We start from the raw sequence: 13,770 nt of genomic DNA, 5'->3' as shown, positions 1-13,770 counted from the left end.
AAAAAAAATTGTTCTTCATAGATAACTTGAATAAACAACAATGCTTAGCTGATTAATATAAAATTCTACATATTTGACAAGAGATTTGTATAACAATGCAAAAGGTTCTTTTGAAGTTGTAAAATTCCTAAATGCAATACTGCTTAAGTGTCTTATCTGCCTACTATGGAGGCTATCTATAGAAAAAAAAATTGAATCGCTATCTTTCTTTACCTTGGAAGATATTGAATTTTGAATTTTTCTATTTGTGACTTTTTGCCCCAGTCTCCCCTATTTGCTATTTTAAGCTTAATTCTATAAAAAAAAAACTAGTGATAAGCCTAGATCAGCTTATTATCGGTGAGATTCTTAACGTGAGCAAACTCGGATTGCATGCAATTTTTGATTTGGAACTAAAGATGAGAGATATTATACAACAATTTGGAATCAAATTTCTGAAAAATTCCAAACAAAATATCTAGGATATTTGTTAAATATCCTAATCAAAATATTTAGGATGTATAAATGAACTAACAGAAAAATGATAGTGGAATATACACTCAGTCCCGGCATTATGCACCTGACGGAATTATGCACATACAAATATACAAATTTGCCTACCATTGAGAGACAATTTATGGAATTATTTTTAAAATACGCCTGAATGTATACTATGTTGCGAAGTGGGAAATTTGAAAACAAAGTGCTTCTTTTTCAGAATAAAACTTTAATTTCTTTTATTAAGGTAAAATTTTTAAATAATCTAACTATTTATTGAAGAAGTCTGGCCAAAAAGTACTGTTTGTTAATGCATTTCTATTTAACAGTTGAATCTTTTCGTTGACTACTTTTTCTCCGCGCGAAATTCGTTCTACGGCAGATTTATTCAAAAGAATGCCTCTGCGGGTATGCACTTTTTCTCGATGCATAATGCCATTTCGCGCGCTTTTTTCAGTCCCGAAAATGTGCATAATCCCGGGACTGAGTGTAAACCAGATTGTCGTCTATAATTTTGCCCCAAAACTTGATCTTAACGGTTGCTCGGTAGCCGAGATAATTCATTTTTTTCAACATATTTTTTTAGCCACAGCTTGCACTTTGTCCATGTAACGAATTACGATTAACGGATTGATTGAATTTTGTAAGAATTTTCTTTGAAGCACTTGCGTACTTTCGCAGCGTTATTCTGGGAAAAAATATTTTTTTTACACAAATCGACAAAATCGGACAGATGACATAATTTGAGCAAAAAATGATCTTCAAACGAAATGTAAAGGGACAGATAATCCTAACCGGCTTATGTAGGTGAGATTCTTAACGTGAGCTAACTCGCAGTGCATGCAAATTCGATTTGGAGCTGAAGTTGGGAGACGCCATTCAGTTATCTTGAATCAAATTCGTGAAATTATACAAATTTTGTATTTAAACCAAAATATCAAAGATTTGGATGGAGTGACAGAAAAGTGATATATGGGTGAAATGTAAACCAGAATGTTCTCTATAATTTTGCCGTAGAACTTGAACTCATCGATTACTCAGAAGCCAAGATAAGCGAGGTTTTTTGTTTCTTAACTCGTTTTTTCATCCAGAGTGCCCCAAGTAGTCATTTGTTGAACTTCAACTATATCAAAGAATTGTTGTATTTTGTGGGACTTTCCATTTAAACCCCTATTTTAAGTGTCTTGGTGGAGTAGATGCAGTCAAATTGGCGTCTGAGTGATTTCAAAGCGTTATTATGGGAAAAATCAATTTTTTCACACTTAAACGGCAAAATCGGAGTGATAGCGTAGTCTGAGTGGAAAATGATGTATGGACGAAATGTAGAGACAAATGTGCTCTACAATTATGTTGAAGTAATCATCAAAATCGGTTCAGCGACAGTCGAGATAATTGAGGTTATGTGATATTGAAATTGGTTTTTCGACTGTGGCGCCCCTGGTGTTGATCCCACGAAGTTCAAATATTCTAGAAAGTTGTAGCATTTGGTGAGATCTTTCGTTTAAGCCCTCATTCATCAAAATCGGTCACATAGAACCGGAGATATGATTTTTTGAATTTCGTGAACTTTGACCCCTCATATCTCCGGTTCTATTAAAACCACAGCGCGCATACGCACCATTTTGGAAACGTCCTAGACTGGACTACAACATACTAAAATTTCATTAACTTGCACAATGCCGTTTTTGAGAAAAGTGACTTTGAATTTCGATGAATTTTGACGCTATCACAGCGCCACCTGTGGTGACTTTTTGAACTTCCATCTGAAAGTGCTCATCGAGACGAAACCAAAAAGGTAAAATTTAGGTCGCTATGTTAGTTAGAACCGGAGATAGAGGCCGGTCAATGTTCGAACTTTGACCCCTTATAGCTCGGGTCAGGGGTTATGGATCGACTTAAGGTTTTTTTTGTTTGATAGGTATAATCAACGGCTACAACATACTAAAATTTCAGCCCGATGCACAATGGAATTTTTGAGTTATTTACCTTATAAGATTTAAAAATTTTCTTTTTAATAATAGCGCCCCTAGCGGTGGTTTTATGAACTTGCGATGTTAGATAGGAAAGTGGCATTTCACGAGAGCTTTTCAAAAAGCCCTCACTTTTTAAATTCTGACAATTAGAACCGGAGTTATGGCCATTTTAAGAAATTTTTTTTGGACCCTTATAGCTCGGGTCAGGGGGGTCGGGGGACCTTAAGTTTGGTATTGATGGAAAGCTCTAAGGCCCAGCTATAACATACTAAAATTTGAGCCCGCTCGATGCCATAGGGGCGGAGCTATTGAGAAAACAAAAAAAGGGGGGTCTTCAAAATGGCGGAAAAAGGGGTGGGGGGTGGGGGTCAATGCACCAAGTTGCAATTTTCACCCGATATATAACCTTTGCCGAAAACCGCAAGTCGATATCTTTTTTAGTTTAGGAGCTATTAAGCTCCAAAGAGCGGCCGGCCGGGAACGTAAAATAGCCACATATATATTCGTGATCAGGAAGTGGCGAAACACATTTTGGCCAAGTTTGAGGTCGATCGGACGACATGAAATTTTGTTAGGATTATAGTAGGTGAGATTGTTAAGAATCTCACCTAATATTAGAGTTCTCTGCGAGTAATCATCAAAATCTGTTGATCAAAAAATAATTTGGTTTATGTAATAGACTGTGGCGCCCTTAGCGTTCGTCCTACGAAGTTCAGAGTTGTATTTTGCGAGACCTTTAATTCACGCACTTACTCGTCAAAATCGAAAAAAAAAAGAATCGGTTTTTTGACCTTTGTAAATAGAGAAATCTCCTTAAATTCATTTCTAGATTAGAATATTCCCAAGAAGATTTCTTGCTAGCAAATTGGGGAAGCCATATGGATAAATAGTTCATCTGAAGATTGTTTAACCCGTTTAACCCTTTATGCTGTCTATATACTAGAAGCAATTTTCGTAAAAAAATGCCCTTTTTAAAAAATTCTGACGTTTCTGCCTACAAGAATAGAGGAAATTTTTTTTTAAAAGGAATTTTTAAATAAATTTATACTAGTGTGTAGATGCCATTAAGGACGAGAAGGTCAAAAATCGAGGGTCAGAAAAAATAATTTTTTCTAACATTTTAGAGCAAAATACAGCTTTAGAAGGCCGTAGGAAAAATTTCATTTTTGTGTCATGCCAATCGTCCTTAAAGGGTTAAAGAAGGCCATGAACGTCACGTATGTTACAGTTTGGCCACGCCTCTTTTAAATATCGTCGGTTGCTGACTGTTGTCGTATATTAGTCCGTCAAATAATTTCGTCAGATATCTTTCAGATTTCTGCAGAAAATATCTACACCTCTGCTGAAAATCTGCCGAGAAATCGGTAGATATTCCTACGAATTTTATTTGGGCTTGGGACAAAATTCGTCTGAATTTTTTGCAGATTTTCTGACGAATCTTGGTGCATACTCTGACGAATTTCTGTAGATATTCTGCCGATTTTCTGTAGATTTTTATCTACATTCCAGACTTTCCAGACAGCTGTGTCAGAAAAGATGGAATATTTTTCATTGAATTTTGTTTGCAAAATTCAATAGAGTTATTATTGGTGATATCACAGTTGTTTATATAAAATAAAGAATTCTGTGACACCATGTTATAAGTAGACAATAGTGAAGTGAAAACTTTAAGCAGAGTGTCGACCTAAATTTCGTGTTTTTGTATCATTTCATTGGCGATTTTTAAGAAATTAGTATTTTTGCTCGCAGCTTTTTAGTTATCTAAAAAAAAATGTTTAATCGGTAAAGCTTGTTAACCCTCTAACGGTGTTTTCTTTAATATGCGAAAAAAATTCTAAAACAATGTTTTCTAGGATAATTATGATCCAATAAAGTCGAAAAAACCATCCATTCTTCATAACCTCTTTTAGTTTAGGCGCTAGGTGAGAAAATATAATATTTTTTGAAACTCTTTTTGCTTCTAACATTCACATTTTTAGTTTTTTGAAATAAAATATACAAAGTAGAATGACATATCTTTCAGTAAAAAATAAATTTATTTTAGTCAGATAACTTTAAATCGTTATTTTTATGGAAATTGGAAATGAGTTTTTTTGCACAAATATTTTTTGTTGCTTTTTCTCTGACCTGTCACACAAAACTCGGAATAGCTACAAAACGAAGAGTCAAAATGAGTTCAAACTTTCAAAAGATGTTTATGAGATTATTACCGAAGACACTATAGCACTTTCAAATAAATAAAACCTTTATTGTTGCTGTAAATGTGATTTTTGTGAAGACCGCCTGGAGGTGGTCTTACCCGTTAGAGGGTTAAGCAGAGCATACCATTTTCTTTGTAACTTCTACAGTTTCTTGATAAATCAACAATATTTTTGTTGAGACAATGGAGACTATGCAGATTTCGTATGCAGAAATTCTGCTGAGAATCTGCAGATTTTCGGAAGAATTTCTGCCGAAAATCTAGAGATTTTCAGGCAGAAATTCTGCCAAAAATCTACAGATTTTCTCTGAATGTACTAGAATGTACTCCACTCACAATTTTACGAAAAATTATTTTTATTTCTAACGTACGTGAATTATGTTGAAAATTCTTTTGCTGGACAAATATCCCTATAGCAGAGGCGTGCAAGAACCGTTGAAACCGAATAAACGTCAAGTGAAACATGTACGTCAATGGTCAAAATGTTACTATAACAACTTATTTTGACGTTAATTCGGTTTCAACGGTTTTTGCACACCTGCCCTATAGTATCTATGATTTCATATAGGTCTTGTCCTCTGAGGTGTAATACCTATTTAAAAAATCACAGTGTTTGGTGGTACCCCTGTTTGATGGTGCCCCAGTTTCCCCTATGTTTAAATGGAACTGATCTATACCATAATGTAATTTTCTCAATCTGTGTGTGCAGCTAAATTATATCACGATAAGGTTAATTCACTTGTATTTAGAAATAGTATTTTTCCTTATACTTTTCAATTTAAATAAATTCTTACGTTCATTGTTGTTTTTTTTTTAATTGCGTGCATGATAAACGTAATTGTCTGATAAGAACCGGAGATAGAAGAAACCAATAAAAATGAATGAGTTGGAGTTGAGTCATTTTTAAGATTTATTTTTAAGGTTTTCATGTCAACAATTGTAATTCTATATTCTTTAAAAAAAGACGTTTCAATGTTTCTGTTTTTGATGCTTTTCCAGGCCCAGCCGACTGTTCCTGATCCGCTGGTGGAGCAGCATAAGAAGGGTTGTGGCTATGTGCTTGTCAGTGCAGATTTCAATGGCGCTATCAAAGTCTTCATCAACAAGACAAAACCCAAGCACAGCAGTTTGCCATACACAGCAATTCTCGATTAAATGACACAATTCCCATGTGAATCAGAATAATCTCTCCCCTTTATTAGAAGAAAACAAAAAAAACTTTATGTGATGCGCCATTCTTCGTAGCAGCAGAGTCTTTTGCCCTCCCAAAAAAAAAAACAAAAAAGAAATTGTAATTGGGATTAAAATTGTAGGTAGTGTTTTAACAATTCGCAGCATTGAATTGCGCCTTTTTGCGACATAAAAAAAAGATATTTGTTAAATTTAGAAGAAGATGAGAGAGATGATAGTCTCGCGAGAGAGATCAAAATTCAAAACACATTTTTGTCACCTAGAAGGGAATTTGATTTTTTTGCTCCATTCCTACCCCAAGTTTTGTTTTTTTTTGTACACATATTTATTAGCACAGCACGATAACACGTGAGATTTGTAATTTGTTACCATTAACTTTGTGCTCCCCAAGTGTATTTAATTCTTTTTTCCCAGGTAAGGATATATATTTTTCTTCTCTCTCGCCAGGTGAGCGATTGAGATGCAAAGTGGATTTTAGGATGTATTTGAGGAAATGTATTTGTTGTGTAATTAATATTATTTGTAAGGAAAGTGCGGATGAATAAAAAAAATGAGAAAAAATGTTGATTGTTGATTTTTCCGTTGAAGGGTTGGGGAAATTCAAAAATGCGCAGTGGAGTCAATCAGCTGATCGAAGCAATCCAAGTGAGGGTGGTTTGTTATTGTTTTTTTTTCTCAGAGTTTTTCCGCATATTTCTGTGATTTTCTCTGATAAAAACCAAAGATAAAAGTGTGAAAAGTAGTGAAAAAACCTCTTGAAGCCTGAAACTTGTCAATCAATGTGAAAACCATCAGTTTATTGGCTAGAAAAGTACTCATCGGGAGATAAGGAAAATTCAAGGTTAGGTTATCTCTTCCGGACTGCATGGCTTCGTCTATTTTTTAATTAACTTTATTTATTAACACTTTCCTCCTCTCTATTTGCAGTCCCTACCACGTCCACATGTGAGAGAGAGTGTAATTTTGTTACGTGTCAGAATGTAGATGTAGAGCAAATTGTTCCTTGAGAACGAGCCCATTTTTAGTCATAAAATACTTCTTGCATGAACTTGAGTGATTTCTTGGTCTTCTTCGGTGGAAAATTTCTCAGTGCATGGTGGAGGAAGAATGTCTGGTGAAAGGGTAAGTTGCTACTGACCGCATTTTCTCTGTGGAATTTACCAAATTGCGTGGCCCGGAGATTTACCTCATACACGAGACGTTTTTTTTCACTCGCAAAATCTTATCTCGACGGAAATACCGATAAGACAAATTCTCTGAACAGTAAGACCATCGACTGGAGGAGGTGATTGAGGAAGTGGATCACTGGTTAAAATCAAGAGTGATTCGATAAAGTTCACTGGACCGGATTGGCTAGAAAGTTGCTCGCGAACAGGTTTCCAGCCACAACAACTTTGAGCCATTCCAAGGTCTGCAATCTCCTCCACGTCTTGCTTTTCTGACAGTTTCGTTTTGGCTGCACTCAAGAGTAGACTCACTCATGGTTCACTTGGTGATTTTCCGCATACTATTGGACCTCCTAATGGTCTATTTTAATCTTCAAAATTCCCCCGAAAAATCTCTTTTCAGGACGAACTTACGCTCTATGAGCCCAAGTTGCTCCATGAGCTGCAATTCTGGCAGTCTCCAGCTAAATTCAATCCTCCCATCACAGCTGTGGCTCCCGGCGAGACATGGATGAAAGTTAGACCACTGCAGGAGGGTGACTATGACAGAGGTTTCCTGGAGTTGCTGTCACAGCTGACGAAAGTTGGCAATGTGTCCAAGGCACAATTTCTCATGCAATTTGCTCAGATGCGAGCCAGTGGCGGATACTATGTCACGGTTATTGAGGATACCCGGATTAATAGGATCATAGGAAGTGCCACTTTGGTGCTGGAGCACAAATTCATCCATGGATGCTCAGTGGTAAGTAAAATCAATGTAAATAAACTCTTTCGCATCTTTTGGTATTGCAACACTGAATAGGAGAGATTTCAGGTTTCGCATACATTCGGGGTTCAAACACTTCATATTAGGTTGTGATTCCTCCTAATCACACCTATTGTAATCCTCGGATTTTCTAAAAGTGCTCAGATCGAGCTGAAATTCACAGGGTATATGTTTTGAACATCCCTGATGCCGAAAATCATAAGCCGGCAATTTCGGAACCGGCCGGCCGTCCGTTTACTTATTTACAACACTAATACACTAATATTAGTACACTAATATTTTAGGTGTAAAAATATATTAACAATTTTTAATGTTGATTTTACACCTTTTTAAGGGTAAAATTAACATGAAAAAGGGTAACTTTAACCCCCAATACACCTAAAAAGCATAATATTTACACCGATTTCGGATCAATACTGAAGGGTAAAATAAACATTTCCGGAATATTATTTTAACTTTTTCTGATTTCTCTCAGTGTAGGAATGATTCTGAATTACTTAATTTTATTTTAACTCTTTCGGGACCGTAACATATCCAGCGAGCCAATTTCAATAAAATTTACTTTTTTATAACCCTTACTGGTCAAATATGATAATTTTGCAGAGAAATATTTTTCTCCACTTCTGGGAAATTGAAAAACTTATCGGTACTCTCGTACAATTTTCCTAAATGTCAATATTATCTATTTGTGAATTTATTTCACCGTGTCAAAGGACTCCTTTACGGTTGTTGATCACTAAGCGAGTAGAATTTTTGATCAATATCTTCTGAGATGTAGGGGGAACTGGGGCAGTAGTAAACTGGGGTAGTTGTAAACACTGTGATTTTTTTCAATAATTTTAAGACACCAGAGGATAAAACCCATAAGCATTTATAGATACCATGGGGTGGGGGGATGTATGCACACAGATGAATTAGTCAATAAAATCCTAATACTTTAAAAATAAAAATCATTTTTCCTGAAAATGTTGATATTTCAATTATTTTGGTCATTTGGAATTCCACCTGGAAATTAAAAACTGTGTAGAATAATCGAAATGTAGCAATATCAGTTCTTTCCTGCATCTTTTAGGATTATATTAATGCATTTACTAGAGAAATTGATATTCTCATTTTTTTGAAAGAATTAATAATTGGTCAGAAAACAGCATTTGGAGTAGATGTAAACAGGCAATTTCAATTACACAAAATGAGTAGGTAAAAGAGCGGGAAATTGACCTTCATGCGAAATATCTATAATTCATTGACTACGAAAAAAATTGGTGGCGCTGTGTTCAATAAAAAGTCACATGATGTCAAAATATGAGGAAAATCCATTGGAAAATGTCTTTGATATACATGCTTTTAGTTTTTTTGCTATTTTAATTATTCTTTGTAAAAAGTGTCGTGATTTTTTGAAAAATATACAGTTTTTATATATCTCTTAAGTAATTAAAATAATCGAAAGTGGTGCAAAGTTAATTTCAAGGGTGGGAAAAAAGGTGTTTACATCCTCCCCAGAAAGTGGTTACTTCTACCCCAGGTATTTTGTGAAAAGAGAAAAATGCACAGGGACACAAATTTTATTTTTTTGGAAAACTCAATTGTTTTCCAGCAGCCGCATTACCCTCGACGAATTGCCTATACCCAAGGGTAAAACATGAGCTAAGAAATATTTTCCAAAAAATCACGGTGTCCTTGGAAAATGACCTCAAATTCGTATCTATCGAAAATGGTTACATGTGCCCCAGTCTCCCCTATAGGAAGTGTTTAAGAAGATGCCAAAATCCTGTTTGCCAATATAGACTCCTCATTATATTTCACACTATCACAGTTTAAAACACGTTTCTCTCAATGCGATGTCATTGTAGACACCTTGAGCTTTCTCAATACCCTAAAACACAGTTCCTGGACAATCAGAATTCACTATAATCAGGAAAAAAAGAAAAACTTCCCCGAGGTAGGTGTCTAAACCAAATGCAAATGGCGGGAACCGTTAGATTTAACATTCTTATTTTAGGACAGAATGTCCTTCCGATGAGCATCGGTGTATGTTTAGTGCAATCTAAAAGTAAAACATACAATTTACCAGAGCCTTCGACATATAAAGTGTCTTCAGTCTTGGTTAGTCTTTTCTTTGGATATTTAGTCAAGTTTTAGTCTATTTTCTGCCACATCAGTTTCTTGAAATTAGTTAGGAGCGAAATCTTTGCACGTTTGCTGTGCAATATAAAGTGCAGTAGGGGTAAGTGGGGTACCTTTGAAATTGGGATTTTTCACCTATTTTTAAATAAAATTAAGCCTTATCGTGATTTATGTTAGTTGCACAAACATATTGAGAATCTAAAATATATCCCGATTAGGGTCAATTTTATTTAAAAATATGTGAAAAATCCCAATTTCAAAGGTGCCCCACTTCCCCCTATATACGAAGTTTCCAAATCCCGAATTTTGGGGCCCAGCCAGCGTTCCCAATTGAACAGGTTTTCTAAAAGTTAAATAAAAAAGATTTACTTTTCAAATGTTATGATAAGCCCAGACCAGTGATAAGCCCAGATGAGCTTATGGTAGCTGAGATTCCTTACAGGCGACCTCGAAATGCTTGCAACTCGGAATCGGAATGCATGAAAATTCGATTGTGAGTTGAATTTTGTGGATAGAGAATCGCGTCGGGTGCATTGTTCTTGACGGTCGAAAAGGATAAAATTGGCTCGACGCGATTCTTTACCCCCAAAATTCAACTCACAATCGAATTTTCACACATTCTGCATTGCAAGCACCTCGAGTATCATGCATTTTGAGGCCACCTGTAAAGAATCTCAGCTATCATAAGCTTATCTGGGCTTATCACTGGTTTTCTTAACTTATTCAGTTATCACACTAGAAAATTTCACATTAAAGTTAAAGTGAAAAGTTGCTCATTAAAACTTTTAGAACCACTCGAAATCGCTGATTTAGTCAGGACACTTTGCTAGAATTGCTAAATGTCACGATGGCATACGGGTTGTCAGATGAGTGTTTTTGTTTTAGAAGCATTTCAGTCGTTTAAGCGAAAATAATAATAATAATAATTTTATTTCTCTTTTATCATCTGCGGCTGTCGCCGACTTCACAACCGACTTCATCGGGCAAGACGGCAGAAAATCCCGAATCATGAGTCGTATCACTGAGAAAAAAAAGCGAGTGCGATTAACTTTTTTTCCTCGTAACTTTAACAGTTTTTAGGTGTAAAAATATATCAACATTTTTTAATGTTAATTTTACACCTTTTAAGGGTAAAATTAACATGAAAAAGGGTAACTTTAACCCTAAATACACCTAAAAAGGGTAATATTGACACCGATTTGGGATCAATACTGCAGGGTAAAATTAATATTTTCGGAATGTTATTTTAACTTTTTCGGATTTCTCTCAGTGATAGGTCAGGCCGTTACATAATTTGTACAACAATTTAATGAATTTAAGAAAAAAAAACTTGAAATGAAAAACTGAGAAAATTTGTGGCGTAGAAACTACCCGAATGACTACAATAAAGTAAATAGCTGATGAAAATTTAATGAGCAAATTTTGCTCATAAATTTGCTCATTAATTATCAATCGTATTTATGCTCTTTTAATCTTTTTTAACCAATTTTTGTGACTCGAGTCAACTTTTTTATCACTAAATGAATCGATTTCTAAAAGCTCTTGACGAAAATTGCGCATTAGGACACATATCAGCAATAAATTAATGTGAATCACATTAAAATTTTAATGTGAAATTCTCTAGTGTGATACCACGGTTACGATCCTTACTTCCCTTACCTTACCAACCTAGTCGTCTTTATTACTTTCCGAAATTCTGGTCCTGTAAAGGACACTATAATGGTCTTGAAGAAGTTAAAAATTTCTAGAGTAGAGCTTTTTTGACTGTACAGTAGACTCTCGCTCAATCGGGCGAAAAATTTTGTTAACAATTTTCACGTTTAATTATGAAGCTAATTTGTTGAAATTCGTTGTAGTTCTTCCTATTTTATCGTGATTCTTTAAAATTGAGAGCTTTTTGTGGAATTTACAAAGGCTTTGACGTCCAAATCTATCGATAAACCGGATGATATTTTGCCCCAAATGCCCATTTGAGAGAGAGTCTACTGTATATAGTGGAATTTATTGCTACAAGATATTCTTCTTAATTATTTATTTGGATTATTTCTGGCCAAAGTATACAAGATTCTGACTAAAATATTGCAGATGTTTGTTTTTAATTAAAATTTCGGTAAATTAAAAATTAAAATATTCAATATATCCTTATGTTCTATCAACACATATAATTTTTGTCTTTAATTTCAGAGAGGAAGACTGGAAGATGTTGTAGTCAACAATACTTACCGAGGGAAACAACTTGGCAAATTGTAAGAGGAAACCTCTTGAAATTAAGAGACCTTTAATGACTTTTTTTTTGAAATTCTTCATTTTCTCTTTAGAATTGTGGTGACTGTGACTCTTCTGGCGAAGCATTTGGGTTGTTACAAGATGTCTCTGGACTGTAAGGACAATCTTATTCCTTTCTACGAATCCCTGGGCTATGTCCTCGAACCAGGTAACTCAAATGCCATGAATATCCGTTATGATGGTCAGAAGGAGACCACAGTGCGAAATCGTCCTACGGCATCGGTTATCCTGGCTAATGCCACAAATCCCGTGGATCCATCCTGACAATTAGCCCCCGGAGCTGCTAATGCCAAGGTCCGGTCTAAGCTGTAGGGCCATTTGCGCATTCTGTACCAATTTAGCAGTCTCTGGTAGATTAACAAGTTGAGATTCTCATTTTACTTTTTGATTTTTTTTTAGCTTTGATTTTTCTTTCGCTGATTCTCACAAGTTTAGAAAGAATAATTTTCCGTTTTCTTTTATTTTGACTAAAAAAATAAATAAATTAAACAACGGTGGTGGATTTATTTAGTTTATGTGAGTGTATTTGAATCACATAAAGTATAAAATAAAATTAATCAGTTTACACTTTTACAACAAATGTTCATCTCTCACCAAATATTTTCTTCGCATTTTTCCATTGATTTTTTTTTTGTCTTTCTATCTCGGACTAGAATTAGAAATTTGATTTGTTCTTTCACAATTTTGCATTTCGGGGAAAAATTGCAGAGGCTTTTGGGAAAGATCTTTGACGAGAGATGGAGGAAAAGAAACAATGATAAATCTCTGTTGTGGAAGGAGATTATTTTTGGGCATTATAGTATTTAGAAAGAAATGGAGAGGAAAAGAAAGCTCAGATTAAGGGATTTATTTTCTTCTTAAGTTTATGATAGAAAATAATTTTTTTTACTTAAGATTTTCTTTCAAATTTTTCTCTTCATAAAATTTAAATGAACCATTTTTTCAGTTTATGTGTTTTTTCTTTCTCTCTTTTATAAAAAGGCCATTTATAAGTTTTATATAATTATTCTTTTCTTAATAATCCCTTCTTCAATATTCTGTTGTTGTTTTTTTTTCTTGTTGACAAACATTCAATGTGTGTGACAGTAACATATTTTTTTTTAATATAGAATTTTGTGGTATATTTCGGTAAAGACTTTTTTTTGTTAATGATGATTTTCTTTTAATGCTAGATTTTCCCTCTGAATTTTAAGGGGGGAAAATAAATGTTTCAGAGAGTAATTGGTCAATGTGAGTTTTGTAAAGGAAAGTTGGAGTAAAAAGGGATTTATTAAACATTTTTTTTCTTGGAGAAGGAAACGTCAAACACACAAAATATTCCATTCTCTCACATTCGCGGTTTCCATTCGAAAATGTATTTCTTTTTTTTTAATTTCTTTTTGTCTTTTAAACTTTCTCTCACATTTAATAAGAACTTTTTTTTATTTCTTAATGTCTATCGCAAGAATGTTTCTTTTTTTTCTTGGAGGAAAAAATCGAGGAATATCTCACAACATCATATACAAATCGATATTTTAAGTGAAATTTATATCATCTCCACAATATTCTTCATAATATTCCCCTATGACACATTTGTTTTCATGCACC

At 34.5% G+C, this 13,770-nt stretch overlaps 1 protein-coding gene and 1 long non-coding RNA gene across 3 annotated transcripts; one reads left to right on the top strand and one right to left on the bottom strand.

Moving 5' to 3' along the window:
• Positions 1-5,536: 5,536 nt before the first annotated feature.
• LOC129809267 (uncharacterized) lies at positions 5,537-7,036 on the bottom strand. Its single transcript, XR_008752610.1, has 2 exons — positions 6,980-7,036; positions 5,537-5,843 (listed from the first exon to the last, which is right to left on the bottom strand). It is a non-coding gene; the product is annotated as an uncharacterized LOC129809267 (long non-coding RNA).
• Positions 6,468-13,316, top strand: LOC129809266 (probable glucosamine 6-phosphate N-acetyltransferase). 2 transcript variants are annotated; one of them, XM_055859084.1, is made up of 5 exons: positions 6,468-6,682; positions 6,769-7,333; positions 7,411-7,749; positions 12,082-12,143; positions 12,216-13,316. In XM_055859084.1, exons 2-5 carry the CDS (start codon positions 7,322-7,324, stop codon positions 12,445-12,447), a joined length of 645 nt encoding a protein of 214 aa, XP_055715059.1. In that variant the 5' UTR covers positions 6,468-6,682; positions 6,769-7,321; the 3' UTR covers positions 12,448-13,316. The 2 variants fall into 2 exon arrangements, with proteins under 2 accessions (XP_055715059.1, XP_055715058.1); XM_055859083.1 differs by having other exon boundaries at positions 6,476-6,682; positions 6,769-6,963.
• The last annotated feature ends 454 nt before the right edge of the window (positions 13,317-13,770 follow it).

Source organism: Phlebotomus papatasi, unplaced genomic scaffold, assembly GCF_024763615.1.
Source record: "Phlebotomus papatasi isolate M1 unplaced genomic scaffold, Ppap_2.1 HiC_scaffold_54, whole genome shotgun sequence".
In the NCBI taxonomy this organism is placed as follows: domain Eukaryota; kingdom Metazoa; phylum Arthropoda; class Insecta; order Diptera; family Psychodidae; genus Phlebotomus; species Phlebotomus papatasi.
This window is presented reverse-complemented; position numbering and strand designations above follow the sequence as displayed.

Coding starts and splice junctions, on each gene's coding strand:
- LOC129809266 (XM_055859083.1), top strand. Junction 7,750..12,081: donor TCATCCATGGATGCTCAGTG/GTAAGTAAAATC, acceptor CTTTAATTTCAG/AGAGGAAGACTGGAAGATGT. Junction 12,144..12,215: donor GGGAAACAACTTGGCAAATT/GTAAGAGGAAAC, acceptor TTTTCTCTTTAG/AATTGTGGTGACTGTGACTC.